Source organism: Akebia trifoliata, chromosome 10 (genome assembly GCF_017979445.1).
Source record: "Akebia trifoliata isolate Shusen 1 chromosome 10, ASM1797944v1, whole genome shotgun sequence".
NCBI classification, from domain to species: domain Eukaryota; kingdom Viridiplantae; phylum Streptophyta; class Magnoliopsida; order Ranunculales; family Lardizabalaceae; genus Akebia; species Akebia trifoliata.
In genome coordinates this window covers 710,089-721,877 of record NC_141384.1, presented here as the reverse complement: position 1 = coordinate 721,877, position 11,789 = coordinate 710,089, and the positions used below count along the sequence as shown (strand labels likewise).

General features: G+C 35.3%; 1 protein-coding gene across 2 annotated transcripts; it reads right to left on the bottom strand.

Annotated features, from left to right (window-relative positions):
- Positions 1 to 476: 476 nt before the first annotated feature.
- On the bottom strand, positions 477 to 6,486 carry LOC147392573 (phospholipase D alpha 1-like). 2 transcript variants are annotated; one of them, XM_086456908.1, is made up of 4 exons: positions 6,340 to 6,486; positions 6,009 to 6,123; positions 1,287 to 3,186; positions 477 to 1,077 (listed from the first exon to the last, which is right to left on the bottom strand). In XM_086456908.1, exons 2-4 carry the CDS (start codon positions 6,114 to 6,116, stop codon positions 644 to 646), a joined length of 2,442 nt encoding a protein of 813 aa, XP_086313034.1. In that variant the 5' UTR covers positions 6,117 to 6,123; positions 6,340 to 6,486; the 3' UTR covers positions 477 to 643. The 2 variants fall into 2 exon arrangements, with proteins under 2 accessions (XP_086313034.1, XP_086313035.1); XM_086456909.1 differs by having other exon boundaries at positions 6,329 to 6,478.
- Positions 6,487 to 11,789: the final 5,303 nt, after the last annotated feature.

Genomic DNA, 11,789 nt, shown 5'->3' with positions numbered 1-11,789 from the left:
TACTCCTTGGACCAGACACGGTGTTTTGATCCCCCAAAACCATTTTCTTTGTCACGTCTCCGTCTCCCTCCGTGCATTATCAAGCTGAAGCATACATTGACATCGATAGAGTTTAAGGACTCTAATCATAATTCGATCAGATTTAGATTTGGATATTATGAGCTCAGCTTAAAAAATGAGATGACTTGGAAGATATTTTGGAAATCTCAGCCGAATCTGTAAAATTCATTCGAGTCAACTGGGATTTTGTAAGTTTTAATTAAAATAATTACATTTTTAAATTTTATATATTTAAATAAAATATAATTTAATTATTAAACATCTTCTAATTTACCTTATTTTATAATATATATATATATATATATATATATATATGAATAAATAATTATAAAACAAGTTTAATGATTTATCTGGTCTGAAATGAGAGGACCCTTTCGAATAAGAGGTCCTTATTTATGATCAAGCCCCCGGAAAAATGAACAAGAAGGTTTAAATTACCAAGAAAAACAAGCATTATAGTCACAAAGTACAGGCAAATCACTGAAAACCAACAAATACAACACATGGTTTTTTTTTAAAACTACAGTAGTAAAATACTGGTGATTGAGGAAGAATATTTACCAGAACAACGTAGATAATGACATTACGTAGTGAGCATTGGCGGCATATAGCCCGATTTGGTACCAAGGACACGGGCCTTAGTGTCGGGGAAGAACTCAGTCCCAGGTAACTCTGTGATCGTTCCATCGTAAGTGATTCCTATAGGGTAGGTAAGAAGGTGACCTGGCAAGTCATGATCCAAAGTATCGCTCGAGTAGAGATCCCAGTACTTATCAGCGATCTTGTTAACCTTCTGGATACAATCTACGCCCTCGGGTTGGAGGAAAGAGTCCTCAAGCATGCCAAGGTGCTCATACCACAATGCCATCCGGAATCCGTGGATCTGACCCCTCGCTGGTTGCATCGTCGATAGATGATATGGTTGGTAAGCTCCCATTGCAATCTCGGAATCCCTAGCACCGTCCATTGACCTCTGATTGATGTTGGCCGATCCAACGATTATGTACTCATCATCAACTACAAAAGGTATAATGTAACCAAAACTAAGAATTCGATGAACCATTTACCAACTAGTCAAGCGAACATGGGTTTGGGTGAGTAAAGTAAAGAACTTGGTTTGTTTCAAAGAGATTTTTGGAGTTCCAACTATTAAGTTTGGTCGAATTGGGTAGGCTTTATCAAGTTCAAGTTAAATACTCCAAATAAATTTCAGAGCTGACACTTACCTATCATCATCTTGGCATGAACGTAGATCATGAAGCGGCGGGCATTCTGGGCTCTACTGTAATCCGTATCACGTTCTGGTTCTTCTGAGGGCCTATACTCTCCGTCTTTCTTCAACTCCCGATTCCCGAGGCAGAAGAATGTAAGATAGTCTTTGGGGTTGGCTTGAATCCCCTTAGCTTTGAGGGCTTGAGTGATATCACCATACATCATCTCCAACGTTCTCCTTTGCCAATCTAATATTGCTTGAACTGATCCACTTTCTGGCTCCCCTTCCGGCCACATCGGTATCACAACGTAAACGCTAAACCTCTCCCCCGCTTCTATTTTACTAACAATTTTTAGTGAGAGTTCCTTTGGGACAAGATGCAGAGCTTCAATGTCCTCGACCTTGATGTCCGTTGATCTCCAACAAAATGAGCTTCCAAGGAAATACTGATTTTCAATGTAAATGAAATTCTTTGCTCTTCGAATGGCATTTATATAAGCATCCTGGATGCTTCGGTCGATGATGTTATCCTTCCCACTAACAAGCCCTGCTCTTGCTGCCTCCTCAGGTGTGTCAGGGAAGCCAAAAGCTGCCCCACCGTCTATAGATCGGAATAATTGAACATTCCAAGTTTCATGGTCATCTGGGAACATAACTGGGGAGGGTGGGATAATGATGTCAACAAGTTCTCTTAGCTCAACAAGTAAATCCTTCCCACCTTGCTTTCTCCATCTCTGCTCAAAGTTGTATAAGACATCCCAAGCAATGGGTCCTTCTAACCGGCTATGAATGTCGTGCCACGGTTCCCTTGGGCCACCTTTATTGATTGAAGCGCCAGCAAAGTTTGGCTGATGGAAATCATCGTGGTGGGCTGTGTCCAGTGTCCTGAAAATGGAATGAAAAGGTGTGTCGTATCTTCCGTCACAGAGATCAATACCCCCAACAAAACTTACAATCCTCCTTTGTTGTGACTCTCCAATGGGCAACTCACTGTCCACCACCACAATCTTCTGATGATGAGTGAACATGTTAGCAATCTTTAAATCCTGAATAAAACTCTCCCCATCATCCGGATTACGTGGGCACAAGACACAGTGTACATTTGTGCCATAGAAATAACTTCCCGTTTCTTCGTCATGTGTAAGCATCAAACCATCTTTCTTCAGTAGTGGCACAGAGGTTCTATCATCCCAAACAAGCATAAGCACTCGGACACCTTCATTTGCCTTCATCTTGAGAAGCTCTCCAAGAGTAATGTCTCCTCCTGGTTTTTGCCTCCTCGAGTCCCTTATTAAAGTGATCTCGGTGTATACAGACCACCCAGTTATGTAAATCAAGTGCTTCGCATTAGTGATCGCATCAAACACATCCTCCCAACATCTGTGGGGCTCGTAATACTTGCCTCCAGTAAGAGGGATCTTTGGGATAAAGTTATCTGGGATATGGGAATCTTGGTACAAAGAAACTTTGCATCCTTGTCTCTGTGTGAAGAATGTGTAAGGGACTCCAGGGAACTTAGGACTAATAACCCCCCGAGACCAATTGAGTTCTCGAGTAACATCAAAATACTGTATCTTCACATGGATCTTAGCACTTCCATGCACGGGTTTACGGTCTCCATCCAAGATCTCAAGCCATCTATCGACTTCTTGTCCATTAATGATTTCCTTAACAGGTAAGTAAGCTCTACCAATTAGTGCTGCTCCAAGGGCACGGTCATCTTTAACTGTGAAGATCACATCAGAAGCCATGTGAGCACAGTAGATGTGAAAAGATTCGTACCATCGGGGATTGACGGGCTCATTTTGGATCACTCTTGTCCGAGCAACCCTAGCTTTTTGTAGATCAATTGTTGCATAGACTCTGGTAGCACCTTTGCCAAGTCCAATGGTCTCCTCAATATTTTCAACGAGCTACAAGAAGGATTTGCACAAGTGAAGCATAAACAAAAAAGAAGAATAATTTGAAGAACAGTGCTGATTTTTGAACTCAACCTGATGGGGACTCAAAAACTCACCAACGTGTCAAGGGCAAAAAACCATAGATTCTGTCCCTCGGGATACACAACCGTCCTGCCATCTGCAGTTGTGTATCCTGAGCGAAAGAATCCACGGTTCTTTGCGCTTGACACGTCGGTGAGTTTTTGAGTCCGGCTGTCAGGTCGAGTTCAAAAATCATTAGTCTTTGAAGAAAGAAATGAGTGTTATATACAGTCTCTTGATTCGGGAAAATGACCTTCTCTTCGATTGTGTAGTGTCTTGAAAATTCAAGAAAAAGCACTAGCAAGACGAAAGGTAACGAAATAAATCAAAACAATTAAAATGATATACTTAAATTCAATCCACACAAAATTTGCTTGATATATATAAAAAGTAAATTTAAAAAAAAAAATCAAAGAGATTCAGAATATAACAAACACCTTTAGGGCTGGCAAGAGTAATACAGTAAAAGAAAACCTAACTATTACTTTGCAAATTCATTCGATAGTTTCTCTTGTCAAGTGATACAATCTTGAAAAAGGAGTAGCCTAAAACCCACTAAAATTTGTAGAAGATTTGATTATCTTAATTTATTTACAATTGAAAGTGCTAGAGTTTTGAGAAACCATAATATTATGGTTTGGACGTGTAATAGAAATCCAGTAAATATTGATGCGCTCGTAGAAAGAAGTATGAAAATATGTTCCAAGTTGATTTCAAGAAAACAAATCTAGCAAAGCTAAACAAGAATGATACAGATTTGCAAATTCTACTGAGTAGGTCTCAACAGCATGGGTACACAAGATGCAATGTAAAGTTAGAAGGTAATTAAGAGTATAGTTCATCTTGAAGAAACCAGTTCAAATAAAATTAAGAATATAAACGATAAAATACCCATCAAATTCTAAAATTTTCTTAGTGGTAAATTTTTTTTTTTTACCTCAGTTAAATATAAAATTTAAGGACATAATCATAAATGAGCAAAGCTAACAATTATTATTTTTCGATTATAAGATGATTAGTAGATTCTCAGTCAGTTACAAAATCTTATTTCTACATAATATTAAAAACATTTAAATCAGCAAAAATTAATTATTTTACATTTAAAAAAATAAAAGAAAAAAAATCGAATCCCGTTGACTGGGTCTAGTTTTCCCAAACTAGACTAAGGGGGCTTTGGTGCAGATTGTAGAACCTGATTCTCAATTCTGATTATGGATTTTAAAAATCAGATTATAAAAACTGATTTTCAAAATCCAAATTCTCGTTTGGTTAACACCGTTTCTGAAAACTGATATTGTGGAAAAAATAACCCAATTACACTTCATGAGATTGAAAATAAGAGAAAAAATACGTCCCAGAGATCGAAGAAGATGAATTTTTTAAGGAAAAAAAAATCAAATTGATTTTTGGAAATAGGTGAAAAATTATGTCATTTTCTATTAGTTTTTAAATTAATTATATGTTAAGAATCATAGTAAGATTACCGTAAAAATTATGATGATTTTGTATTTGCATTTCAAAAACTATTATAGTTGTTCTTAAGTATAATTACAAATAATTATATATTAGTATTCGTATTAATTATTTTATTATTATTGTTGTTGTTATTACTACTGCTATTATTACTAATTATAATTTTTTTTTTGATAACCGGGTATCCCTGTAGACAGTGGATCGGGCCCATATCTGGGCTTTGCCCAATCCATAGACCATGTTCTTATCCAAGGACTAGTCCCGGGACACGTGCAACGCCCACACTCCACATGCACTAGATAAACGAGGGTGCGCCCTCATGGGTGGCCCCTAAGAATTAATGCTCATACTGGGTATCGAACTCATGACCTACGGGCATTAACTGCTTGTTGGTCCAAAATTGCCATTGAGACCGCCCCTCAAGGTTTTTATTAATAATTATAATTATATTGATATGATTATTAGTTACATTATTAATATCATTATTGTTATAATAATAATAATAATAATAATAATAATAATAATAATAACTTAGATTCAAGATCATCATAAGTGGATAAGTTTGTGAGAATCATAATAATAATAATAATATTATTATTATTATTATTATTATTGCAAGATGTATTTCAAGATCATCATAAGTGGATAAGTTTGTGAGAATCAAGAGAAACAACCTAAGAACTTAGATTCTGCATGATTTTGGTTCCTTATTATGATCAAGCTGATAATCCAGACCAAACGATGCGTCAGATTTTAGAATTCGATTTTGAGCCAAAATCAGATACTACAATCTGAACCAAACATCTCCTAATATTTTCAAAATACCAAGCAAGTCATTGAGGATCACGGATGAGTCAATGTGATGGACGACTCACGTTGACTTTCTAGCCCAAGACCGGGATGACTCACCCGAGCCAACTCGGTCTCTGACTAGTTTCAAAACCATGTATACATCAGTACATTACCCATTAAATAGGAGATCTGGAATTTGTCTTTCTCTTCTAAATCTCACAGACCAGAAATAGAAGCACTAAATGCATAAAAATAGAGGGAAAATATTACAAATTTGGCATCACAATTCACAACTACTTTATATCTACCTTATTTGAAATAAAAATATAAATTTAATATGTAAAACATATATTTTTTTTAGCCAAGCTTTGATGATGATAATGAACACAAAATAGGGGAGGAAATTAAATTTCTAAAAACTGCATCTTAGATTTGAAGCTAAATATTACTTAATTTCTTCCAGATCTTTAGTTATTTAGATAAGGTACCTTCCGAATGAAGTTCGGAGCACCACCAGTACTTCTATCAGGATTTGATATAGATTTCGCTTCGAGGATCGTTGCGTGCAGTGTGCCATGGAGCAGAATCAGAGCCATTCCTCACCTGTAAAACAAAAACAAATTTCAGTTCTTCGAAGAAACTGATCTAATAATCATGAAAGATCTCTTAAATGGATTAGTAACTTAAGGTCTGAGATCTCAGTATTACAAACTTCTCGAAACAGTTCAATTTGAAGAGAGAAAAAAGAATAAAAAATAAAAAATCTAAATTAAGAACTTCAATGCAACGAGAAGACAGAGAGAATTACAAAAGATGAACCTGACGAAATGTTTCTCCAGAGGAAATCTAGGTTTTCGATCTGTAGAATTGCAGGAGACCCGAAACGAACTCTCGCTTAAATTGGGGAGACTTTGTGGGAGGCACTCAATCGCAAAAGGCCATTTGGCACATTATTTAAAAAAAGAAAAAGAAAAAGAAAAATAATTTAGGGACTGACTAGTTGCACAACACTATTTGCTGGTTGCACACCAACACTTATTTTAATTTGTAAATGTGTATTATTTGCTCCGGACTGTGATTGATTTTGTTCGTGTTCTCTAATTAAAATATTAATTTTTTAATTTTTATTTAAAAATTAACATGAATTTATGTATTTTAAGAGGACGTAACTTTCTAAACATGATTTTGAATCAAAAATATTTCTTTCAAAACTTACTAAATCAACAATAATTTGTGTTGGCTTAATTGAGGAAAAACAAAAGTTGCAATATTAAAAAAAAATAAAATTTGGAGTGTAATAATTCAAAAAAGAAACTTTTCTATGACGATTTTTTTTCACGTTTAAAGTGTGGATGGCTTAAAAGAACATGGATGGATGGCTCAATCATCAAATGTAAAGTCGTCGATAATCGATATCATGGAAGGGATGATAATTATACCACGTGAGAGGATAAGGATGGCCTACCACCTCTTATCATAATTAATTCCACTCTGTTATTGAACTCCACCAGCCCCAAAAACAAGTTGTATTTAGTATTCTATGCTGAGGTGACCTCACATGGCACACCCTCATGTGTGAAAGTGTCGGGGGACCATTTGCGTGTACGATGAGGTCTAATCTTAAGGTCATTCCTACACTGCTTTATGAGTGACCTTAAGTTGGAATCTCGTATCGCACTTAATGGTGTAGAGGTGAATAAGAACCATATATAGATGATTTTTCACTTGTATTTTGATGAAAAGTATCTATGATTTTTATTTATTTTCACATTATAAAGTGCGATATGAGATTTTTATTTGAGGTCACTTCACCATTATTCATTTTTTAAAGAGAGATTTTATTACAACTTTTGCTAACGTCACTTCAATTCATATGTAAATTATTAAAGAGTGGTAGATATCTTGGGAGTAGCATTAACAAGAGTTGATGTGTCAATAGAAGTTTTCTTTTCAAAATTGATGATATATTATTGACGTCAATCTTACATGAAAAAGCAAAAAAATATTCTAAATGACCTCAAAATAAACTCCTCGTAATAAAAATCTTAATTGTTTTTTTTTTTTTTTTTTTTTAGAGTAAGTGATTTTCTAACTCCCCTATGTCAAGCTCCCCCACTAAGTAAGAGTAATGATAATTTGACACTCCCCCGTAGTATACTCAAAATACTTTCTTGACGTGAGATGTGTTAGAACCATAGGTTTTCTTTCATCGGGATACACAATTGCAAGAATTTATGGGGATGTGAAGTTGTGTATACTGAGGCATAAAGTCTATAATTCTAGCACATGCCACGTCAAGAGAATATTTTGAGTATGCCATGTGGGGGAGTCAGATTAATTAGCACGACTCTACTAACTAAACATGTGCAGTAGGGTTGACTCGATACAAGTTGAGGCCTAAGACAAAAACTCTAAATAAGGCTTTTTTTTATATTTTATATGTAATATAAATAATATAAATTAAATATTTATATAATAAAAAATAAGAAAATTTTCTTTTGTTAAAATTATTCCCTAATTTTCTTGGGATGTTAAGAACACTATAAATTATTTATGATCTAAAATTTTAGAAAATATAAGTATGACTTATCATTAACATTGTCACGCACATCTTGTGAATATCTATTATTGATAGTTACCTATAATCACCAAACCCACAAATCCAATTAGTCAATTTCATTCAACATCCCTAATAAATAATCAACAAGTGGCTACCCTAATATGCGTATTTTATTAAATGAGCATGATGTAATTATGTAAATCATAGGGGTGAACTTTTTAAAAAAGAACTAATTAATAAAAGAAATTTTTTAAAAGAAAAATAGAAAAACAAATACAAATGAAAAAAGTTCCTATCAAATCAACAAAAATGTAGGAAGAATGTTGCATGTAATAAAAACCTAACTGATTCTACACGATTAAAAAAAACTTTATTTTGTTATTCAAAAATAAGCAAACAACAAAACAAAATAATACAATATAATTGAAAAAAAAAAGTAGTGATAATATGACGCCCCCCCCCCCCTTTGACACACGCCCCCATCACATAATCATATATCATTTGCCTCAAGATACACAGAAAAGAATTATGATTATGTGTATCCTAAGGCAAGTGATCTATAGATCTATGATAGGGGCGTGTGTTAGAATTTTTTTTTTGGGAGGGGGGGGGGAGCGTAATAAAATCATTACACCAAAAAATCCCCTACAAATTAGCCTATTACCTTTATGAGTGATTCATGACTTATTAGGGGGGAGGGCGTTATAAAATCATTATACCAAAACATCCCCTACAAATTGGCCTATTGCCCTTATAAGTGATTTATGCCCTTATTAGAGGGGGGGGGGTAATAAAATCATTACACCAAAAAATCCCCTACAAGAGAATAATAAAATTATTACACCAAAAAATCCCCTACAAATTAACTCATTACCCTTATAAGTGATTCATGACTTATTAAAGGGGGGGAGCGTTATAAAATCATTACACCAAAAAATCCCCTACAAATTAGCCTATTACCCTTTGAGTGATTCATGACTTATTAGGGGGGAGGGCGTTATAAATCATCATATACCAAAACATCCCCTACAAATTAGCCCATTGTCCTTATGAGTGATTTATGCCCTTATTAGGGGGGGTAATAAAATCATTACACCAAAAAATATCCTACAGGGGAATAATAAAATTATTACACCAAAAAATCCCCTACAAATTAACCCATTACCCTTATAAGTGATTCATGACTTATTAAAGGGGGGGAGCGTTATAAAATCATTACACCAAAAAATCCCCTACAAATTAGCCTATTACCCTTATGAGTGATTCATTACTTATTAAGGGGGAGGGGTCGTTATAAAATCATTATACCAAAACATCACCTACAAATTGGTCTATTGCCCTTATAAGTGATTTATGCCCTTATTATGGGGTAATAAAATCATTACATCAAAAAATCTCCTACAGGGGAATAATAAAATCATTACACCAAAAAATCCCTTACAAATTAGCTCATTACCCTTATAAGTGATTCATGACTTATTAAGGAGGGGCGTTATAAAATCATTACACCAAAACATCCCTTACAAATTAGCCTATTGCCCTTATAAGTGATTCATGCCCTTATTAGGGGGGGCGTAATAAAATCATTACACCAAAAAATCCCCTACAGGGGAATAATAAAATCATTACACCAAAAAATCCCCTACAAATTAGCCCATTACCCTTATGAGTGATTCATAACTTATTACGGGGGGTTATAAAATTATTACACCAAAACATCCCCTACAAATTAGCCTATTGCTCTTATGAGTGATTCATGCCCTTATTAGGGGGGGCGTAATAAAATCATTACCCACAAAAATCCCCTACATGGGAATAATAAAATCATTACATCAAAACATCCCCTACAAATTGGCCTATTGCCCTTATGAGTGATTCATGACTTACTGGGGGGGTGTTATAAAATCATTACACCAAAAATCACCTGTAAATTGGCCCATTGCCCTTATGTGTAATTCATGAGTTACTAGGGGGGGAAGGGTTATAAAATCATTACACCAAAAAATCCCCTACAAATTAGCCCATTGTCCTTATGTGTGATTCATGAGTTACTAGGGGGGAAGGGTTATAAAATCATTACACCAAAAAATCCCCTACAAATTGGCCTATTGCCTTTATGAGTGATTCATGACTTACTAGGGGAGGGGGACGTTATAAAATCATTACACCAAAACATCCCCTACAAATTGGCCTATTGCCCTTATGACTTACTAGGGGGGCGTTATAAAATCATTACACTAAAAAATCCCTTACAAATTAGCCTATTACCTTTATTAGTGATTCATGACTTATTAGGGGGGAGGGCGTTATAAAATCATTATACCAAAACATCCCCTACAAATTGGCCTATTGCCCTTATGAGTGATTTATGCCCTTATTAGAGGGGTTAATAAAATCATTACACCAAAAAATCCCCTACAGTGGAATATATAAAAAATTATTACACCAAAAAAATGCCCTACAAATTAACCCATTACCCTTATTAGTGATTCATGACTTATTAAAGGGGGGGGGGGGGTTATAAAATCATTACACCAAAAAATCCCCTACAAATTAGCCTATTACCCTTATGAGTGATTCATGACTTACTAGGGGGGAGGGCGTTATAAAATCATTATACCAAAACATCCCCTACAAATTGGTCTATTGCCCTTATGAGTGATTTATGCCCTTATTAGGGGGGGTAATAAAATCATTACACCCAAAAATCTCCTACAAGGGAATAATAAAATCATTACACCAAAAAATCCCTTACAAATTAGCCCATTACCCTTATGAGTGATTCATGACTTATTAAGGGGGGGGGGCGTTATAAAATCATTACACTAAAACATCCTTTACGAATTAGCCTATTGCCCTTATAAGTGATTCATACCCTTATTAGGGGGGGCGTAATAAAATAATTACACCAAAAAATCCCTTACAAATTAGCCCATTACCCTTATGAGTGATTCATAACTTATCAGGGGGGGTTATAAAATTATTACACCAAAATATCCCTTACAAATTAGCCTATTGCTCTTATGAGTGATTCATGCCCTTATTAGGGGGGGCGTAATAAAATCATTACACCAAAAAATCCCCAACAGGGGAATAATAAAATCATTACATCAAAACATCCCCTACAAATTGGCCTATTGCCTTTATGAGTGATTCATGACTTACTGGGGGGGTGTTATAAAATCATTACACCAAAAATCACCTGCAAATTGGCCCATTGCCCTTATGTATGATTCATGAGTTACTAGGGGGGAAGGGTTATAAAAATTATTACACCAAAAAATCTCCTACAAATTGGCCCATTGTTCTTATGTGTGATTCATGAGTTACTAGGGGGAGAAGGGTTATAAAATCATTACACCAAAAAATCCCCTACAAATTGGCCCATTGCCTTTATGAGTGATTCATGACTTACTAAGGGAGGGGGCGTTATTAGAGGGGGAGGGGGGGGACGTTATAAAATCATTACACTAAAACATCCCCTACAAATTGGACTATTGCCCTTATGACTTACTAGGGGGGGCGTTATAAAATCATTACACCAAAACATCCTCTACAAATTGGCCTATTGCCCTTATGACTTACTAGGGGGGGCGTTATAAAATCATTACACCAAAACATCCCCTACAAATTGGCCTATTGCCCATATGACTTATTAGGGGGGAGGGCGTTATAAAATCATTACACCAAAACATCCCTTACAAATTGG